We start from the raw sequence: 22,493 nt of genomic DNA on the forward strand, positions 1-22,493 counted from the left end.
GTCTCATGAAGTAGAGTGGAGAAATGCAAACTACCTAGATGTGTCAGTAGTAGAAATTGAAAGGCCTGAGTATTGGTTGAGTTTCAGAAGTGGATTTTGGCGAGGTGTAGCATACTTTTACCAGTTGATCGGAGGTCGATAGTATCGACTCGATACGTACGTAATTGCGAGATATAGGATCGCACAACAACTAATCAACCTCACATAATGTAGTCGCTTATTCTGATACAGAAACTATTTGGCTATATAGGCTCTCAGACCATTGCAATTTGCTGCCTAGCTGGCATGGAAGTTTGAAGTTGTGTCGTGCTATGCTGTAAATAGCTATTTCAGGACAATGGCGAGAAAAGCAATGCAAACATATATAAAATCTACTTTATACTTTACAAAATCCGAAGTGTAATAAGCGAGTAGTTTTTCGATAAAAACTGTTGATTAGGCCTACTGAAGTATTGAGGTACTGAGTTAAGTAGTAAGGAAATAGTGAAAAAATGAGCGCTTTAGTAAGTAGCGAAAGTCGGCCAAACCTACTTGAGTACTAAGAAAAGTATAAGTCCTTCGTTTTGACCACTTCTGGTAAAGCGGGATGTTCATAATCGCTAATTTCAAGTAAAGCACGCTACTCAGCTTTATCACTTTACAACTGGAAACGAGCGTGATGTGATGGCGCGAAGTGTGTGAAATTCCTTGACCGAAATGCAGAAGTCATGTGATCATCCAATATGACAGAAACCAGAAACGACTGACTTTCACTCGTACTCCTTTGGTTGTTCTTGCCAATTCTTTGAAAATCGAAGAACCTGTTGTATATTCCAAGATAATAAAACTTCGCCACGATAAAACTGTAGATAAAACGTGTTCGACACTTAATTAATCTGGTATTGTAAGAATGCCGTGATTTATTGCTTTTTTTCCTATACTGTAATATTCCTTTGTTATTGCATATGGTCCACTGAGCTATATAAACATGGCCTGTCGAAATGTGGCAACCCGAAATCTAACAAAATATCGAATCGCTGCAGCAGTACTGGGTGAGTTCACAGCCGAACCTGTCTGGTTAGGCGCAATAATTCATTGAATTTGGGTTGTGTAGCGATGGAAAAGTGCATGGGATGTCTAGGCTTGGCCTTCGGCAGACGCAGAAATCGTCTGCGTTATCGCGTCAACTACGGCAACGGCACGGGAGAAAATGGCGGGATTGAATTTGACAATCTGATCATGGATGACGACGACCAACCGATTAACTACGGAACTTCGCACCATTTCGTAAGCCAAGAGGAGAAAGATATTATCGCGAAAAGGGAGTACGATCGAATACTGGAGCAGCAGCGGAAAATTGATGAACAAATCAGCAGGTTTGAGGACTTAATTATTAAGTTGCGTTCATTATTATTATCAGTAATTTTTTCAATTCAAAAGTACCACAAGATTGCGATACGACATATAACAATGGAATGTCGGAGTGATTTGGAGTAGTCTTTGAAACCAACGACTGGAGTGGTCAGCTTTGTTGAAATATAACGTTTATTCATAAAAAGCAAAAGTATTCTCATAGAATTCAAATTTTACATGACACAGAAAACGTTAATTGGATTGGATGATGCAAAGCCTACACAAAATCTTCTTGATAAAAGCATTGTGATATAATATGAATATCGCTAGATATATACTGATAATATAGGATAAGTACAATAAGTGAGATGAGGTTGCAGTGAAGTGATCTGAAGAGCTTCATGCTTCATGGAGGTACAGAATTTCAGTATACAATTGAACAGTATATTCATATTGAAATGAACCCGAATATTTTCGGCAGGGGATATGATGATTATATATAGAGTCTATACTGCAGCCATTCGCAGTGGATATGTCATAATCTGTTGAGCACTGTACAGGACGAGTCGAATTATGAAAGAAATATAACTAGTTGCACGTTTACATCAAGAGGTCAAAAGTCAAAAATATGGTAGGCCCTACCCGGTAGTTAAAACACCTGAAGCTACATAAAGAGTAATCAATATTTAGTGGATAAATTGGTCGTATTTCAGTACTCAAACAATCATCTCTCACTTCTCGACTCGGAATCATTAGAATTAATACTCGATTCAGATTCAAGTACATCGGTTGTTGATATGAAATGTCCCTTCCAATTCTCTACGGGTGTCTTTAATTTGTACATGTGTCTTTAAATTGATACCTTCTGGGATGCATCAATACGAATCAAGCTCTCTGCACTTGCCGCATAGCTCAATTTGCAGCTTTTGACAGTCCATGCGAACGAATTAAGAATGTTTTCAAAACTACTTACTTACTTGAGTAGATTTAAAAGGTGGCTTATTGAAGAAGTACTTCTCGTAATTGAGTAGATTTTGTCGTCGCTACTTCTACTTCAGTAGCTTTCTTGACTAGACCACCTCTGCTAGTTTCTAGTTTCGGCCCCCGAGCGGTGGTGACATTGGCAAAATAGATACTCGTCGACATTGGTGACATGTACAAATTAAAGACACCCATTCTCTACTAGTTGCTGAGGATTACCCCTGTGGAGTGTCAGCCGAAAATATTTGGGTTCATTTCAATATCAATATATTATTCAATTGCTTATTGAAGTTCTGTATTTCAAAGAATAACTTGTTAACCGGTAATGTTGTAATAGTCTTGCAACCACGCCGGTGTCAGACATTATTTCTATCTACAGACGAACATACGAAGAAGAAGAGCGATTACGTATAGAAGAAGAACGCTTCGAAGAAGCCCAATTAGAAGCGTCGCGCGCCGTCAGTGCCGCATTAAAAGTACAAGAGTACAGCAAAGCAAATCAAAACTCGAAAAATCTCCCCGATAACTCTCTCTACTCGATTGACGACTCGGAAGAGAGCGACGATGACTTTGAATCTTTTCTCAAAAGCGTAAAAACGCGATCCGACGCGTTTCGACAGAACAAAACAGAATTCTGCAACAGTGTCCCAGCAGGACTGGCAGATAACAACAACATCCAAAGCGTTGTGTTGTCTCAACCAAAAAGTGTCGCTTGCACAGAAGTCACAAATTTCAAAGACCGCGATATTGATGGCATTGCCGATGGCATGTCAAGCGATGGTTCATTTGTTTTTGATAACCAATCTGAGTCTCAAAATCTCGATGGAGAATGGGACACTTTTGTGGATGGTCTGGAAATACAATCAAAGGTTGACGGTTGAAAACTGTCCACTTTGATCTGGATCAAGGGTTTTTGTCGATGAAAGGACAGCTTCTTAATTTGAAATCTGCATGTCAATGTCAGGGCTACTCGATTGGCGGACCTTGTCTTGTATGTGTCGGATCAGGACCTTATTTGTCTCAATATTTACTCGCTTTTTGACAAAAGCAAATCCTTTATTGTTGATTTTGAAAAACCAAGTGTAGCGAGTTAGTGTTTTCAAGCGTAAACTTGATGAAGAATACATGAAGGACTAGCAAGACATTAAAAAAATGCAAATTCTCCCACTGGCTGTGACTAAAAGATTAATAAATACATTTAGCTTATTGCTTTTGCTCCTTTACTGGATATTGTATGTAGTTATGTTGTAATACATTTGTATGACTGTAAATTATTTCAGGAGAGTTAGAACAGACTTGAGGTAATTTTAAACTTTTGTAACTGGACCTTTCCTATAGTTGTACTGTACATACATAGTGCATGGATGTGCAATTCACATTTCATTGTGATCTCGTTTGTATGCATCGCTTTCTGTGAAGTGACCGCTGTGGTCACACGAAAACGACCATGCAATGACTTATTTTCTGTGGCAGCTTCACTGATCGACCTGATGATGCTTTCTGAAAGAATACTTCTACAATGTAGCTTATGACCTTATGCATTTTGACGAACGAATTTGTCTTCCAATGCTATTTAGAGTGTCACACAAATTTAGCAACATCCTATCTGAACATATTTTCTGTTTATCACTCATTTTTACCATTTTCGCGTGGCCGGGCGCTCGACACCAATCCAAAAAATTGCAGTGCCTTGTGCCTTCTAAATGCAGTGCAGGTATCTATAAATTTTTCAAGTGCAATGTCTTATTTATTTTACTACGATCTGAAATATATACTTCAATGAACAAACGCATTGTCGCAATTGCATAACTATACATTGTTGGACGAAACTTCATTATATGCACTGAAAGAGGCAGTCATTTACTCCAAGATTATAGCTTTTCTAAATTGAGTTATTTTATCGGCGTGAATGGGTTCAAATTTCATTCCATCCACTGACATTTTCTGATCAGGCTTGACCCCGTCCTTCACACCAGAATCTTCAACAATAGAAAGAATTGTTCTCTCCTGCAAAAATGGAATAAAAGGTTATACAGGAGACAATTGTTAGCACAGATCAATGTTAATCTTCATTCTTCTCCGGCCAGCACAGGGTGATCATAATAAGGGTCCAGCTCCAGGAAAGTTCTTACCCTGTCTACATCAGGAACTGCCCACAACAGCTTTTCCTGGACGTCCATTTGACGCCCTATGGCCCGCCTCTGGTATCTTTCGTGGATCTCGCATCTTCGTAATGAGAAAAGCGCCATTGCCAATGCCTGGCATCCCCAGTTGGACGTACCTGTCAGTCCATTCACATACAGAAAAGTTAATCCATCGAATAGTCGTTAAAGCAAAACTAATAAATTTCTGATTGACGTAGTCTGCATGAGGAAGCTGTTTTTCTGAGCGTAGGCAAAGGATGTTCAGTTAGAACTCATTTCAATTTATTGCTAGTAATTTTATCCTTTCAAAATCATAAGGTGGCGATGCAATGAAGAAATGGGGGGTGTCGAAACGTCCCACCGTAGTCTGATGTAAATAGAGGCATGCACATTGCACACTGTTAGGCTACAAATGTGATTTTTCAGACAGCGTTGAAGGTCACCCATTCCTACCATTTTATGTAGCTCATGTGTTTTGAAGTGATAAAAATATCAACAAACAAATAGCGTTAGGTGGCAGTCGTGGGTTAATTTGTAAATACCAGTCATGCCTGACTGAACCCTTGTCCTCAATGCGCGCTTCAAACATTTTGTTGCATGTTGCATCTATTAAAAATCTATAACATTCGAAACACATGGTGCATTATTCGCACCCATTGTAAAGGTTCCATTGAACGCGTTTTCAGAAGTTTTGTTACTCGGTTTCCGGACTAATCTACCGTTGCGGGGTTTCAGTTCTTGTTCAATCGCAGTGGTTGATATGTGCTGTTATGTGCCAAAATGGAATGGGTGTCTCGCGTACACCTAAGATTCTACTGACTACACACAGGTGTGACGCTGAGAATCGTCTTGACACACCAAATATACTACGCTAAACGTACAGGGATTCCAACCCGGGTTATGTTTACCGCACACCCACTGAATTAAATATTTACTCAACGACTGAAGTGTTGGCTCGACTCGAATCCGCTTGACAGATTTGCTCTTAATGTACAAGTACAGAGTGTCTTATGCCAGTCTTGAAGATGAGTAATTACAGTGAGCAGGGTCGGGAACACCATATTATTGTGGACATTGAGGCTCAGGGCTCAGACAGCGCCATATATGGAGCAATATAGATTTTCGACTGTTTGCATGGTATTCTATTAGGTCTGTTCCCAATGATTCGATTAATTGAATCTGAGTCAAGTAGAGTAGTGATGATTTATTCGAGTGTACTGAAATTATACACTCTTTGCCAGCTGCTATTAAGAGTTAATTTATCAAAAAAAATCTAGTTCTGACGCTGTTTTCATTGTGGCAGGCTGCATTTAATGTGATGTAGAACTGACATTATAGGTGTTGTAGAAAAGCATCAAATCACTGAGTTACTTGATTTAATATATAAAATATAACTATTACTCTATTTATCCCAAAGCAACAGGAGGATTAAGACGAATGCCTGTCGGCTGCACTACGTGTTACTAGGTCCAGCAGCAATAAGCCTGAATTTTTTGTGACGAAACTTCTCTCCAACGATGCAGGAATCACCGATAAAAACCGAACCACAAATCCACGATGTATTGGAAGACGAAATCCCGCAATCATCTACCGCTAAACGAAAAAGGAAGTCGAGCAAATGCAACCAATCTGCGAAGTGCTTTGCAAAAGACGCCTTCAAAACCATGAACGATTTCCGAAAAAAAGGATTTCTTTGTGATTTTGAAATAAAAACTGGCAGAAAAGTATTCAAGGTACACCGCTCCATTCTCGCAGCAAGATCGTCGTATTTCAAAGACTATTTCACCGTCAACACCAAACAGAATCAAATCGATTTTCGAGAATCTGCGACGGACGGGGTTCAAAAATGTATTGAATACATTTACACTGATAACATTTCAATTAACCTTGAAAATGTCGAAGCAATATTCAATATATCGATGTTATTCAAGCTGGAAGAAGTCTCAAAGAATTGTTGTAATTGTCTTGTGAATAGTTTAACGATATATAACTGCTTGGTAATCAAAAGATTAGCGGAAAAATACAAAAAAGACTTGTCTACTCAATTTGGGATCACAAACTTGGATACAAAAGCTGAAAGATTTGCGGTGGATAACTTGAAACAAGTGATATGCACTGAAATGTTTGGAAAAGCTTCCAAACAAGAACTGATTGCATTGCTAAGACCTGCTTTTCGGCATTCGCCATCCTTGATATCAAACGCACTGCTGACTTGGGTATCCCACGATTACATGACAAGAAGCAACGAATTAACGACCGTCTTCAAAGCAATCGATATTTCACGATTCACACACCAAGATTTGCTACAGTTGACGTGCAATCAAAAAATCATATCATCACCGGGAACGATGGAATTGCTATGCTATGAAATTTTAAGAAGAAACAGCAACGGCGCCATGACTATAACCTGTCAAAACTGGGCTGATGTTAGAGAATTGGCTATCAAGTTCAACTTGAAAGAAATGGAGGTTCGCGTCAATAAGTATGTGCTTGAAAATTTCGCTGCAGTGACCCAATCTCCGACGTTTTACAAAATTGACAAATTCACGCTCAATTACTTCCTACAAGCGATCTCACTGACGAAATCTACGGAAAAGTATATTTGGGACGGGATCATAAAGTGGACCAAATACCACGAGGAACGTCAAAAATGTTTCCCCGAAGTCATCAAAAACGCTAATCTGTCCCGGTTTTCGTTCGCGTTCATCAAGAACACCATAAAAAACGAGCCGTTGATCAACCAAGACAATGACTGTCTTAAAATTGTTATTGAAGCACTCTGTTCCAAAGCTAACTAGTGCAAATTGTGTAGCAAAGCAAAGAAGCTACTGACTAGTGTTTTCTTTTCTCTCTCTCTATCAACCATGATGGCTATTACCTGACTAACTAGTCATTCTATAATTTTATTTCTGATTCGGGCTGGGCCCAATAATCGAGTATTCAAATCTTAATCGAGCATGAATTGTACTGATTTGAGTAGATAACAAATACCAAATCTCTTCAATGCGAAGTAGAACTTGTATGATATTCTTTGGAGTCGCATAAAATGTGGCCTACATATCTGAACTTTCCACATCATTCATACTGCTGTGACATTTCATACTCAATTCATAATCGAATCACTCCTGCAGTATTTATGATTTGGGCTGATTGCAAAATGCTGCCAATCACCCCCTTAATATTTTACATGTATGCACACTTTTTATTTGTACATTTTATCAATTTCTTTCATTTCTGAGTGTCTTGCCTTGTAAAGACTTGTCTGCGCACCAACTCACAACATATCTATTTGAGTTGATGTATTCATGTAACGAAAGTACACCCATCAAGAATAATGTTTTATCAACGGAAAATATGCCGTATTCCTACCGTTGAAGCCTGGAAACTTGGCTAGCTGTAGCTCATGCATCAGAGATATCTTGTACAATGCTACTGATACTAATTTTCATGGAAAGATCGACGTGTCGTGTAACTGGCATCATTTTCCTGATACATAATTGAACATAGTTACCAATGAATTCAGCATTTGGCCAAATATTAATCCCAACCCCAATACATTATATTACATACATAGAAAGTGCCGAATATCACAATTGAGTGAAGCATTCATTTTACAATTGATGAACATAATATTGATGCATCATTTTGATGGAAATGATAGTTACAACATTTCTAATGCCAAATTTAACATTCCTTATTTACGAAATGCTCAATTCACTGGTAACCTTGAACATGACGTCATAATATGTGGTATTTGACAAGTCACAGCTTATTACTCTACACTGAATTGAATCAGGTGATCTATTCTCCGCCTATACCTGTGTGATGTGGTCTGTAAGCGTAATGACGATTCGTACTATTCCTTTCATTTTGTGACTGTAGATATCAAATATCAGTTTTTTGTGCAATTGACGGGTTATTGATAGAAAGTGTGAAGTCCAGTTCAAAAGATTGAGATGACATAATTTATGATATTGAAATGGACCCGAATATTTTCAGCTGACACTAGTCTAGGATATAAGCCAGCAAGTAGTGAAGAATTCTAAAGGACTATGCATATCAAAAGTCTTATCACCAAATATCACGTCACCCGACATAAAATTTCGAATAATCGAGTCAAACAGATCGCTTAAGCTCAATGAGCTATTTTTGATGTACATAAACTTCTGTTGGCACAAAATAGGTTGTCGACTCCAAGGCACACAAATGAAAGTGTGAACGGCCTCTCCCCACGATGTGAAACTGTAACTCGATAGTTTTTCGCATACACATAATCATCCAACAAATGTTTGCCAATGGCAGAATTCATGGCCTTTGCCATTGGCAAACATTTGTTGGACAACTCTGTCCGTGCGAAAAATGAAAGAGTTTCAGACGAAAATATCCGGGTTTATTTCAATACAAATATATTATTGAATTGTATATTGAAGTTCTCAACCTCCAAGAAGCTTTTCAGATTGAGATTAGAACGAAGTAATTGAAACAACATCAAATGAGATTTGTGAATCTCCGTATCTGATCTTACAATTGATGTGCCAGATATAGTATTTTGCGATGGACTAGAGAAGTTATCTTGTCTAAATATAGAAATGTAGCAACAATAGGCGCCAGACACATTCAAACTGCAAGATTTGAGGATCATTTCAGTTGAACAAATTTGCTAGTCATTTTAAAGGCGGTTTAGACATCCAAATATCTCATCAATAGCCGAGTTTTCTTTAACTAGTGAATTATCATACATTTTCATCTAAAGCAGAGTAATTGTAACTCTTACATGTTAGACTTTTTAATTGTATTGAACTATATATAATACATGTATACTCAGATGATAAGTGTCAGTATTTGGGTCGCTGAAAAGGTCTAATTCCTGGCAAGATGTTCCTGGTGTCATTTGGAAAGCAGAGATAGCTTGCCAGTCTGGATCTAATCGCATATTTGGCAGGCTCATGGTTCTACTTCAATTTTGCTTTGCGATTTTCGATCAAATCGGGTCGATTCCAAGTCATAGTGTCTACAATTCAGTATCGAGTTCGAGTCATTTTCAACCCCTGTGAAACTTTTGTGGGTTACAGAAGGTTTCGGATTCATAATATACTCATTTTCTCACTCTTAAAATGTTTGTTCAAACAGATAAAATACCGTTTCTGGGTTTTCCGTCCTGATATATGAGACATGAATGAGTCATATAGAATGTGTCGAGTCACGCGCGATGACTAATTTACAAGTTGAGTCAATACGAGTCAAGTCATTTCCCATTTATAAGAAAATAACTCAAATTGAGTCAGCGAGAATTTGCGACTCGAGTCATTACAACCCTGGTTATTTTGTTGCTGTTTTTCGTTCGCTACATAATTATGTCCTTTATCGTCTGGGCTTTTTTGTAAGACGCAGCACAGGTAAGAAGGCCAGATTCAGCCTTCTCTACCCGGAATGTACTACTGCCGAGCACCGAACCGGCGACTACAATGTCGGTGGAATTATCACTACGCCGAGCCTTAGCATATTTTATATCACTAACTCTTCCCCTGCCACTAGCAGTGACGGAGTTGGACAACTAGAAAATTTCCAGCTTTTTCAAATTACAGTATAATCAGAATTATTGCTAAACAGTTTTTTTCCAAATAAGATTAGAGTTGAAATTGCTGAATTTGTAAATCTTGGAAATCAAATTCTTATTTAAGAAATAAATACCGCAAAACTCAAGTTCAGATATCAAATTAGAGTTCTCGTAAGCATGAGAATGGCAAATGCCTGTATACCAAGTTTGGTTCGTTTTGCACTATATACAGTTTGGTAGTATTTTCCGGAAAACCAGAAATTAGATCTGAATTAACATTGGATCATGTAAATATGTCTCAAATTTGATTACTACAATGTAGTATTAATACTACATTACCAGTATTTCGGACTATTTAGTCTAATTCGATAACTAAAATTATCTAGTAGTCCAAGTCTGGCCATGATATCAAGATGATAAACATGTCACCTCCAACGATCAACAAATCAGCAGAAACTTCGCACGCGATCTTCTCTCCTAACGGAATGAATTTTTGAACTTTCTCTCTCACTTTCCCCATGCCAAGTTCGTTGCCGCCATCTCCAATACCTGGAAGATGAGTATTTCACACATATTCTTGAAGGTACAGAACTTCGCTATGCAATTGTATAATATATTGATATAGTATTTTAAGATCATACTCCAAATATGACGTCTCAGGGATTAAAATTCCAGTAATCGAGGCAAATAGATGGCAATGTACTATTTTATGTGCCCTACCGATTGTTATGACATCATTTCTAGAGGAGGCTTCTTCAAATATCCTGTCCAGCGGGTCGCAGCGAGCAGAAATGTCTTTTCCTTTCATCGTGAAATATCTATCGAAACGAAATTCATTTCCCATAAAGAAACACAGACTAGAAATACATTGGATGTTAACTGCCGCTTTTGGAACTGTATGACAGAGTTGTTACTGAGTCACAAGTCAATTTGAATTTTATTCTTTTGACTCGAGTCATTACAGCCCTGCTTATTAGGATTTTGTGAGCGGAAACATCGAACTCTGTTGAATACAACGTAAAAACATACTTGCCACTCGAAGATCGGCCTACTCTTTCGCTCGCCAAAATCACGTCAAATTTTGGTTTTTCGTGCTCGTCCACAAGTTCATGTTTCATGCCTTGAAGTAGATGCATTTTTGATGTGATAGGAAAGTGAAAGATAAGGAATATTGTTAGGAGCATTCGTACACTGAATGTTTGACGGCATTGAGTCCAGAGGTGGTCAAATTCTTAGACGTTGCTGTCCAAGTAGCTTAGGCTTTTCAACACTATTTCACGTTAAAGTAGAAAATGAGTGGTCTGATAACTACTCAATGTGAGTTGAGTTTCTAAGACTAGGTTTGGTTGAGGAATCGCATACTTTTTTTATCGGTTAATCTGGAGTGGTACTTTGGAATTTGCAAAATGTGTCGAATCGAATAACGCAAAATTACTAATGACTCCACAAATAAGTACATGGTGCAAAAATCTTCGAAAGCATATAATCACAAACAAACAAAACTACTTTCTACTTTTCAAAGTGTAAAAAGTATGAAATTTTGCTGACAATCTGTTCAAGCAGAATTGGAAGCAGTCTAAAAACAACCACTTGAGTAACTAGTGCAAGCAGGCTAAGCCTACTTAAGTTAAGACTCTAAAAAGTAGACTACATCTGGCTGTCACACTGATTCACGGATTTGGGTCACTTGAGTACCAATGAAGTCTTCGAGTAAGTCATTAGGCACACTGAACAGAGTGTGGCAGCAACGTCTTTTTGACATCATCTGATATTAAACCTCCGACTTCAACGCTACGTTACCGTGTCACCTGCAGAATCCATATAACTGATGACTTTGATTTCTTCTTTCAGGATATCTGAAAATAAAAAAGACAAAGGAAATAAAACAGCTTAACAATGCACGCGAGATAAGTGGAGTTGGGCAAAATCGAGTGCCTGAGTGATTCGATTCAAATCGAGTATAACTCTATAGATAACTAACCTACGGATAGATGCGCAACACGTGATTCACGGTCGAGTGATGCGACAACGACAGATTTGTTGTCGCTTCATAGCATGAAACGGCAATGTAATTGCTAATCCCATAGATAACGACCCGAGCACTCAAATTAAATAAAGTTGATCTTATTTGAAAGCTACAGTCGCGCTGATTCTGATAATATACATTAAACTCACATCAAGGCAATGGAACCACCCCGAAATAGCATTCGAAGTCTAAAAATCGGCATTGTTCTAAACCAGAGGTCTCAAACACGCCGCCCGCCAGAGCATTTTGTGCGGCCCGTGACGACATTTTAGATTTTTATTAATTTGACAATATATAAGTTTCACATATCTTTTCAGGCAATAAAGTGAAAATTCCCTCTTAAATTGCTCCGAATGCCCGAAACTATTCATCAAACTTCACTATCACATCAATTGCAAACGCTACCATGCAGTGGAAGATTCTATATTTCGCCACATTTCCAATTCATGATGACACAACCTGACCCATAGACGATACGTGACTGAAATTTGTGAGTTGGACTTGGGCGCGACCTTTGTTAGAATAACTCAAACTCGGGCTAACTCGATAGCAAAATGAAAATGACTCGAGTGGACTCGGAATGCCGTGAATTTGTTAGAACCATGGACGCAATAAACTAATCGCGTATCAGGGGAACATAGTAATAGATCAGAAGGTCGCAGCTTGGTATTTAGCTAACTAAGCAAGTATAGTTATGGCAACCATTGGCAATCTGTTAGTTACATCTTTGGTCGCTACACCATGTTCTTAAGGCCACTTAAAGGTACCGAGTACCGTAGTGGTACGCTCCAACGATGTAACAACAACGGGCCGTTCGGCGTTCCGATATTTCAATCCCTAGGACAAATTCATTATTATATTTTATTATATTTATCTTTTTTTCTGCTCCTATATTTGAAGATATTTGGCCATTAGATTAATACCCTACTTATCAGAAGTATACCCGAATCCTGGATTGAAATTACAAGGCTCAACTTGAAAGTGTTTTGATATCAGATCAGTCTCTATTAGCAATCTGTAAATTCAAAATATTCATAGTAATAGCTGCAAAATTATAACCCGAGAGCTTTTATGATGGCATCATACATTAGCCCGCACATATGGTGTCTATATATCTTATAATTATTATATATCAAGTACAACAACGATTCTATTCAAATAGATATAAATGTGATGATTCTTACGTGCCAGGCCTAAATTTATACAAGAGTAAATCACATTTTGACGATGTGTGTTTACAGTCAGTCTGCTGGATCGGCTCACCTTCAATAGGACAATTCATTCCCGCTAAATAAGGCCTACTTGGAAAGACATAGAATACCCCTATAAATGCTGCGGCCCGTGGCGTCGTCAAAACTGGCCCGCGTGCACACTTGAGTTTCAGACCTCTGTTCTAAACAATCGCAGTCACGCAAGGACCGTTGCTATGGTCATTGTGCTGCGCCGTTGCGATTGTTTAGAACAATGCCGATTTTAAGATTCTGAAGGCTATTTCGGGGTGGTTCCATTGCCTTGATGAGAGTTTAATGTATAATATCAGAATCAGCGCGACTGTAGCTTTCAAATAAGATCAACTTTATTTAATTTGAGAGCTCGGGTCGTCATCTACGGGATTAGCAATTACGTTGCCGTTTCATGCTATGAAACGACAACAGATCTGCCGTTGTCGCACAACTCGACCGCGAATCACATGTTGCGCATCTATCCGTAGGTTAGTTATCTATAATGACTCATTATGAATTCATAGTATGATGACTGATTTCAAGTTCAAATATTTACCTTTATGCGACCACAAAGAATATAATGCCAATTCTACAGCACATTAAAGATAATTTGCTATTCATTCAACCATACCTATTTCATTGTACTATGTGACAATGCTGTGGTTTGATCATCACCGCACAGATATGTCATTTCCAGTAACGTGTGCAGCTTGTACTACATGTTTCGTATGCTGCGATACGGCCAATTAAGGCTTCAAAGCTTCCACAGTGGAAAATACTATCGAAGCTATAATTCTCTATGACAAATTTACTTTTAGTAATTAGTCAATAGTCAAGGAGTCTATAATTCGAGTACTGCAAAAAATGATCTCTCACTGCTCGGCTGGAATCATTAGAATTAATACATGAATGACTTGTTTGTAGTACTTGCAGCGACTTGCTTCCTGATCAATTCACGATTCATTTCGTATCCAGACCGATCCACAAACAGCGTCACTCCAATTCCAAGTGCTTGCAACATAGCAGCGAGACTATAAATTCCTGTAATAAGATGCATCGCTCATATGGGATTGTTATTGAAAAAGTACCCCCTGTCTCAATCAGGGATTGCACGCACCAAACACACCATTCAACATTAATTTAACGGACTGATAAACCATCAAAAATCAACGCGGCATGTAAAACGAAATATTATGCAACTGAGAAGTAAAGAATGGAAATCTTGCAGCTGGTTCTATAGAAGTAAGAACAGGGTTGCGCTTACCGGGTAAACCATCGGTTTCATCAGGTGGCGTCCAGTCATGGCATGGAAACCCTGTTATCAACGCAACGGATGATGCGTGTGATAACGCAAGCGCTGCCTTAGTAAAATCTCCTTCCACCATTAGATTATCGATGCCCCTGTTGCCTACAATACAAGTAAATAATCGGAATTGGAGCATGACCACAGACTCGTACAAGCTATGGATTTTTTAAATGTGCAACTACAACTAAGAACCTTCGAAACCAACAACTAACTAAGACACAACTAACTAGATTCATGATTTAATTGGTAGCTACTTGGTAATTTGAATTTTATCGGAATCAGATCGAGACGGGGTTTTGTATTTGAAATGTGAGGAGTTTCGACCCCGAATTCTCTGACTATGACACTGTTAGTGGCGATAACTGTAGCTCTAAATCTAGCAATGGCTGCAAGAACACCAAACAACAGAACACTGGTATCGCGATTCATGCCGACACGTGTTTTTTTAGTTTTTCGGCAACTAAATTCTTTTAAATGTGCAGCTAGAAATACAGCTAGAACTACTCACTTTTCAAAATCAGCAACTAGAACTAAAACTACTAGAAAAAACAGTCAATTAGTTGACCGTCAACAAACAACTGGAGCGGAAAGGTCCTATGCAAATTTCAATTAATTGCAGCTCCATTACGGAGGCGTTCTGAAGAAAATGGATGCAGCAAACATTTTTTTATCGATCTGCGCTTCAATTTGAGACCACATCATTTTCAGAGCGCAGTGCCCCTTCAACTTAAGTATTCTTCGAAGTTACAATGATATGTCTTGGCCGTCCTAGGCTCGACTCATATGACTTGGTTTAGTCATGCACAATTACTCTAGTACAAGTCGAGTCAATAAAAAAATTGACTCGAGTCGAGTCAAGTCATGTTACGCTTTTGAAAATTTGTTTGTATAGTAATTTGAAACAATGAACCGAGTCAAGTCGAGTCACCAAAAAATCGCGACTCGAGGTGAATTATGACTCGAGTCATTACAACCCTGCAATATTTTTTTCAAAGTCTGATATCGACTCAATATTATTGGGGAACCGATAATAATCGGCCACACTCTAATAATAATCAGAATTAATTCAATATATTAAGTCAATACCTGGGTCCTCTGCTGTTGCAGACTCCAATTCTACGAGTTGCTTAAACGTTGCGGCAGATAAAATGCTGAATCGCTGGCTTTTTTTAGAATAATTGATCACCACGCTCACAGACTCTTCACGTTTTTCCACAATGTACTTCGACTGCGGTACGTCCGATATGTACATTTTTCCAGGGGCATGCGTGATAGCTAGAGGACACCCTAAAATCAAGAGAGTGCTTTTGAATGATGCTGTAGTTGCTGGGTGTCTATTTACTGAATAATTTCCAAAGTAAAAACCAGGGTTAATGTAACCAAGCCGCAAGACCTCGAGTCACAAGTCAATCTCACTTTTATAGTTTTGACTCGAGTCAAGTCGAGTCATTTTCAATTCACCACCGAGTCAAGTCCGAGTCCAAGTCGTTGTGTTCAATGTTTAGTTTCGAGTTCAAATCCCACTTTTTTACAACTCTGAGTGATATCAAATGACCACACTCATAATATACTAATTTTCCTCGATCTTAACAATTTCTGGGTGTATTTTTTTCAAGTAGACAAAATACAGATAATTTGGTGACTTGACTATTCTTTGAAGATACAATGACATGGTTGTTTTGGCCGTCCAAGTATCGAGGTGTGCACAATGTTCAAGTTCAAGTGGTGTGTATGTACGAAGTTACTCAAGTCAAGTAAATTTTTGTATTTGAAGAAAATGACTCGAGGTAAGTGTAGGAATGTAGGAAATATTTTGTCTGACAAAAACTAATTTGAAATATCAAGGTATTACTGACGTTTGCTACTGATGAGAGTCAGTCGAAAAGCTTTTAGTGAATAAATTAACAATCTGAAGGTATTGTCGCTTGTAATTGTGAAGTTCTGTACCCAATGTGACTTGCTTAAAAGTGAAAACTTACTTGCTTTTTTCAACGCTAGGCTATTCGTAATACCGCATGCCCAAAATACCGGGATATCATCTGCTTGTGGAGTAACATATGATCCAAAATTTTGATTTTCCAAGCCAGCACTTCCTAAAATGACACCTGAAGAGAATTTTAGGATGCTGTGACATTTTCTCGCATCAATGACCAATTGCTTTAATACAACGCACCACAGCGGACAGACTTGTACAAACTACTGGATTTTCAAAATGCGCGGCTAGGAGTGGAACTATGCAATGATGCAAACCCGCAACTAGAACTAGAAATACTCACTAAGGAAATCGCAAGTCGCAACTACAACTAGAACTACTCACTCTTCAAAACTTGTAACTAGAACTTGAACTAGAAATGCTTACTTTTCAAAATGCGCAACTACAACTAAAATAATAACTATTCACTTTTCAAAATACGCAACTAGAACTAGAACTACTCCCTCTTCAAAACTCGTAACTACAACTACAACTAGAACTACTCACTTTTCAAAATACGCTACTGGAACTAGAACTACTCACTTTTCAAAACTCTCAACTACGACTGGACCTACTTACTTTTCAAAACTGGCAACTACAACTAGTACTACCGGCACTCAATTATTCAACTCTGCAACTAGAACTTGAAAGGCTCACTTTCAAAATTCGAAACTACAACTAGATCAAGAACTACTCACTTTTCCAAATTCGCAACTAGACTAGAATTAGATCTACTGGTACTCACTTTTCAAAATACGCAACTAGAACTAGAACTGGAACTACTCACTTTTCAAAACTCGCAACTAGAGCTAGAACTACTCAAAAAACCTGCACGAAGTTGACCGTCACCTAACTCGATTGTTAATTTGCACAAGTCTAAGTGTGAAGCAACCTATCATTTCGCTTACTTGGATTGCCGATATGTATCGGAGCACCGTGCACATCATCCATTTGAGACGTGATATTGACAACCAGGGAGAGCTGATGTCGCGGAATGGGTCTCATTGACACAGCCATGTTGGTTTCGAACGGTCCAACTTTATAGCACGGAATGTTTGACTGCGAAATGGATCTACAGTTGACTGATATACCACCGTTCTCCGTATAGATTTTTATCAAAAATGGTCAAAATATCCATTCACTGCAGGGCTTCTACTGGTTTGAATTGAAAGGCAAATTTTGTGTGCCGCGTTTTTAGGCAAGCCAATAATTTAATTACTATACAATTTCTACTGAATGAACACTAGTCAGTCTTCAAGATTACCTACTATTTGCAGGGTTATAATGACTCGATTCATGACTCGACTCAAGTCACGATTTTCTGATGACTCGATTTGACTCGAGTCATTTTCCCAAAATACGGAAATGACTCGACGTGGACTCGAGTCATTGCGCATGACTCGAACCAAGTCATATGACTCGAGACACAGACGGCCAAGACCGACATTTCATTGTAATTTCGAGGAATAGTAAAGTAACCACACTGTTGGGATTTTGTCTATTGGTATTGGCTACTGGTACTTGAAAATGCGACCAGAAACTGCTAAAAGTGATGAAAATTAGTATATTATAAATGCGAACCATTCTATATCACCAAACAGAGTTGTAAAAGATTGGTATTCAAGACTTTAACTGGAAACTGAGCAGTCAGCACAATGACTTGGACTCAGCGTCGAGTCATAATACCATTAATCGGACTCGACCCTCTGCTTGATGACTTTGACTCGGTGGTGAATTGAAAATGACTCGACTTGACTCGAGTCAAAACTATAAAAGTGAGATTGACTTGTGACTCGGAGCCTTGTGACTTGGACACTTGGTTACCAACCTGACTACTCCAAGACGTTTCGACACCTTCCTATCTTTTCATTGTATCGCAGTCTTGTGGTGTATTGAAATGATGAAATTTGGAAAAGTGTTTTTCAGAAAAGCCCTTGATCACTTACCAAATACATGGAAATCTCCTTCTTCTGTTCGATGCTACGGATCGGAATTCCATTTTCGAGCAGTAACCCGTCAAATGAGAAGCTACAGCCCGTGTAGAACGTCACCATGTCGGACCAATCGTAATCTGAATGAGAAAATGTTCAATCAGGAAATGGATTTGCTCGCGTCGCTGTCCGTCTTGCGTCGTAATGATTTGTTGCCACGACTTGACTCGAGCCATTTTCTTAAACATGGAAAATGACTCGACTCGGCCTCAGAGACTTTGTGTATTGAATCGACTTGTACTTTAGTAATTGAGCATGGCTCGGCCAAGTCATATAACTTGAGACATTCTATATGACGTGATTTGAGTCTCGTCTATCAGTACCAAATGCATTTTATCTGTTTGAATAAACCAGGGTTGTAATGACTCGAGTCACGATTTTCTGATGATTCGACTCGACTCGAGTCATTTTCTCAAAATACGGATATGACTCGACCCGACTCGAGTCAATATGTGTATTGAGTCGACTTCGACTAGAGTCATTGTGCATGACTCGAACCAAGTCATATGACTCAAGATCAACATTCATTGTTCATTTCGAAGAATAGTAAAATAATCACACTATTGGGATTTAGTCTATTGGTACTGGTACTTGAAAATGCGACCAGCAACTGCTAAAAGTGAGCAAACATCTGATATCACCAAACAGCGTTATAAAAAGTGGGTTTAACAGACTTTAACTGGAAACTGAGCAGTCAAAACAATGACTTGGACTCGAGTCATAATACTATGACTCGGACTCGACCTGCTGCTCGCTGACTTGGACTCGGACTTGACACGGTGGTGAATTGAAAATGACTCGACTTGACTCGAGTCAAAACTATAAAAGTGAGATTGACTTGCGACTTGGTTACAACCCTGGAATAAACATGTTAAGAGCGAGAAAAATGAGTAGGCCGTATCATGAACGCGAGGCATTAAATATCACCCAATATCTTCAGAAAAGTGAGTTGAACTGGACTTGAACCGGATAATGGACGGTAAACACAATGACTATCACTCGACCCTTTTCTCCCAGCCTTGGACCTAGCTCAATACTGAATTGAAAATAACTCGACTTTGACTCGTCTCGAAACCATAAGATTACCTTGTGACAGGGAACCTTCTGACTTGGTTACAACCCTGAGAAATATGTACACGAAAACGGGCTTTGAAATGTTAAAATAAATTAATGAAGATGAAAGCAATTTACCAGAGACAGACTCCCTAGTTTCATCGAGTTTTCCGTCCTTCCATATCCTGTATGCCGGCAAGTCGGTTGTTATATCGCTGTCCTCGGCAAGACCGCATCCTTTCTCTCCCGGTTTACTTTCATAAAGCAACGGCAACGGTCCGTAGTTATATTCACAGAATTCAGAGAAGTGTCGGGCAAAATCGTTGGGTAAGATAACAACGTTCGCCTGTTTGACTTCTGCAAAAGTTTGCTGTTGATCAGGTCAGGGCAAAATCGGGCAAGTGGTTCAATTCTTATTTGAGTAGTATGCTTCGAGTATCCGAGTATCGCTCATTATGACATTACAACAGTATGAAAGATGTCGACAGTTTAAACATGTACCTTTTATGCGACCACAAAGAATAAAATGCCGGTTTTACATCACATTGAAGATGATATGGTATTTTTTCGACCATGCCTATTTCATTGCACTTTGTGACAATGCTGTGGGTTGATCATGATTTCACAGACGTGTCGTTTCCAGTGACGTGCATAGATTTGTGCTACGTTTCGTATGCTGCAGTACGACTAATCAAGGTTTACAGCTTTTCACAGTGGAAAATCGAAACTGTAATTCTCGTTGATAAATTTACTCTCAGTGGCAAGGAGCGTATCATTCCAGTACTCGAAAGAATGATCTCACACTATGTGACTCGAATCATTAGAATTAATACTCGATTTTTATTCGAGTACTCGAATCATTGTGTCCAGTCAGAGTGTCGTTATATGCAGGGTTGTAATGACTCGAGTCACGATTTTTTGATGACTCGACTTGACTCGGGTCATTTTCTCAAAATACGCAAATTACTTGACTCGACTCGAGTCAATTTGTGTATTGACTCGACTTGGACTCGAGTCATTGCGCATGACTCGAACCAAGTCATATGACTCGAGATTCAGCCAGCCAAGACCGACATTTCATTGTAATTTTGAAGAACAGTAAAGTAACAACTCTATTGGGATTACGTCTATTGGTACTGGTACTTGAAAATGCGACCAGAAACTGTTAAAAGTGAGGAAAATTAGTATATTATAAATGCGAACCATTCGATATCACCAAACAGAGTTATAAGAGTGGCTTTAACAAGACTTGAACTGGAAACTGAGCAGTCAACACAATAACTTGGACTCGGACTCGAGTCATAATACCATGACTCGGACTCGAACCTCTGCTCGATGACTTGGACTCGGACTTGACTCGGTGGTGAATTGAAAATGACTCGACTTGACTCGAGTCAAAACCGTAAAAGTGAGAATGACTTGTGACTCGGAGCTTTGTGACTTGGTTACAACCCTGGTTATATGCGACCCAAAGGCGGTCAGCACAAACTACTTGACTACTTGTGCCTTTTTGAGAACTCAAGTAGGTTTTGCCTGTTTGCACTACTTTCTTAAGTGGTTAGAATATTTCTACTTCTACAGTTTTCAAGGCAAAATCATATACTTTTTACACTTTGTGGAAAACAGTTATGTGACGGGTTAGCATCACTTTTTCAGTAACCGATTGCCTACCTTGACACCATCCTAATGTGGGACTGCCTTTTCTCTCTCCTCTTCTGAACATGAGACGAGCATCCTTCCCGCTGAGCTTATCCACGTCAGCATTAGACATCTTCTCTAGTATGTTTTTGGCCGAGTTGAACAGCTATGAAAATGCTCTGCATTTCCAAATTAGATTAGAATTAGAATTATACCTAGAATTTTTTTCCAGAACTAGAGTTACTGAAATCGGAAAAACTTGAAAATTGAATAAAATTGCTGATTAGAAAGAAATACAACAAAAATTAGGTTCAGCTTATGTCAAATCCTAGTTCAGTCACATAAGCATGAAAATGGCAAATGTCTGTACAACAAGTTTATCTCGTTTTGCACGATACAGTTCTGCTGTAGCATTTTGGGGAAAACCATACATTAGATAAAAATTAAAATTGGAGCGTGAAAAAATATTAGAGTGGCGAAATTTCGCTCTAATTAGACACCGAAAATCATCCAGTTGTCTAAGTCTGGTCTATGGAAGCTTTTTAAAATTAGATAGTGTTTTAGATGCAGCCTACAAGTGGTGATATCCAAGAGAAGAGCAGACTTCGAGCAGAAGTAGAAAAACACAGCTTTCATTAGTACTCAAGTGACCTCTTTGAATTCTTGATCCATGCGAAAACCAGTCAGTAATAAAGTACCTTTTTTTAAGTTTTCAAGTAGGTTATGTTGTAGACTGCTTCCAATTCCACTTGAACAGTTCTTAGGCAAAGCTACTTACATTTTGGATTTTGGAAAATAGAGTGTAGGCCTACTTTTGGGCATGATTGCATCACCTTTGTGGGAAATCGTCATAAGAACAGCGTGAAATTGCCACCACAGTAACTAACTAGTATATTTTTAAAAATTTCACCTTTATGAAATGTCATTAGTCCTTTTGCGTTAGTTGCAAAGATGCATCTTGAATTTCGAGAGCAGTCACCTCCAATTACCCAACAAAAGTATGCAAAAGCTCGACCAATTCTACACTTCAAAAATAATTTTTAGAGTACTTTTCGAAGTATTGACACATGTTGGATATCGCTACTTCTACTTATAATTTGGAGGCAATTTACGGTGTTCTTCTACTTCAGTAGCAACGATGACAACATTGAACCCTTCTGACAATTAGTGATATCCTAATCAAGGCCACAGTAGTAGATAATAAAAATTGCATCTTTGGAATAAAACAATTCCATGGCGTCACGTTAGTGACTATTTACTAATGAAAATC

At 38.6% G+C, this 22,493-nt stretch overlaps 4 protein-coding genes across 5 annotated transcripts in view; 2 read left to right on the forward strand and 2 right to left on the reverse strand.

Moving 5' to 3' along the window:
• Nucleotides 1-16,738, reverse strand: part of LOC145449718 (CD166 antigen homolog) — a 169,438-nt gene extending 152,700 nt beyond the window's left edge. The window contains exon 1 of the mRNA XM_080328139.1: nucleotides 16,726-16,738. The gene's annotated coding sequence lies outside the window, so the exon portion shown is untranslated. The remainder of the gene's footprint in view (nucleotides 1-16,725) is intronic.
• Nucleotides 1,023-4,101, forward strand: LOC145449743 (AP-1 complex-associated regulatory protein-like). Its single transcript, XM_080328166.1, has 2 exons — nucleotides 1,023-1,355; nucleotides 2,693-4,101. Exons 1-2 carry the CDS (start codon nucleotides 1,096-1,098, stop codon nucleotides 3,192-3,194), a joined length of 762 nt encoding a protein of 253 aa, XP_080184292.1. The 5' UTR covers nucleotides 1,023-1,095; the 3' UTR covers nucleotides 3,195-4,101.
• LOC145449721 (D-glutamate cyclase, mitochondrial-like) lies at nucleotides 4,039-21,445 on the reverse strand. Of its 2 annotated transcripts, XM_080328141.1 has the most exons (14): nucleotides 21,257-21,437; nucleotides 19,724-19,942; nucleotides 18,488-18,612; nucleotides 17,450-17,600; nucleotides 16,549-16,674; nucleotides 15,656-15,856; nucleotides 14,528-14,671; nucleotides 14,191-14,304; nucleotides 11,823-11,870; nucleotides 11,044-11,134; nucleotides 10,735-10,832; nucleotides 10,444-10,563; nucleotides 4,446-4,594; nucleotides 4,039-4,320 (listed from the first exon to the last, which is right to left on the reverse strand). In XM_080328141.1, exons 1-14 carry the CDS (start codon nucleotides 21,354-21,356, stop codon nucleotides 4,174-4,176), a joined length of 1,833 nt encoding a protein of 610 aa, XP_080184267.1. In that variant the 5' UTR covers nucleotides 21,357-21,437; the 3' UTR covers nucleotides 4,039-4,173. The 2 variants fall into 2 exon arrangements, with proteins under 2 accessions (XP_080184267.1, XP_080184268.1); XM_080328142.1 differs by lacking the exons at nucleotides 4,039-4,320; nucleotides 4,446-4,594 and adding an exon at nucleotides 8,865-9,034 and having other exon boundaries at nucleotides 21,257-21,445.
• Nucleotides 5,865-8,358, forward strand: LOC145449728 (kelch-like protein 3). Its single transcript, XM_080328148.1, has one exon. The coding sequence runs from the start codon at nucleotides 5,975-5,977 to the stop codon at nucleotides 7,253-7,255; it is 1,281 nt and encodes a 426-aa protein (XP_080184274.1). The 5' UTR covers nucleotides 5,865-5,974; the 3' UTR covers nucleotides 7,256-8,358.
• Nucleotides 21,446-22,493: the final 1,048 nt, after the last annotated feature.

Source organism: Botryllus schlosseri, chromosome 11 (genome assembly GCF_051294905.1).
Source record: "Botryllus schlosseri isolate E-star chromosome 11, Bs_hap1, whole genome shotgun sequence".
In the NCBI taxonomy this organism is placed as follows: Eukaryota; Metazoa; Chordata; class Ascidiacea; order Stolidobranchia; family Styelidae; genus Botryllus; species Botryllus schlosseri.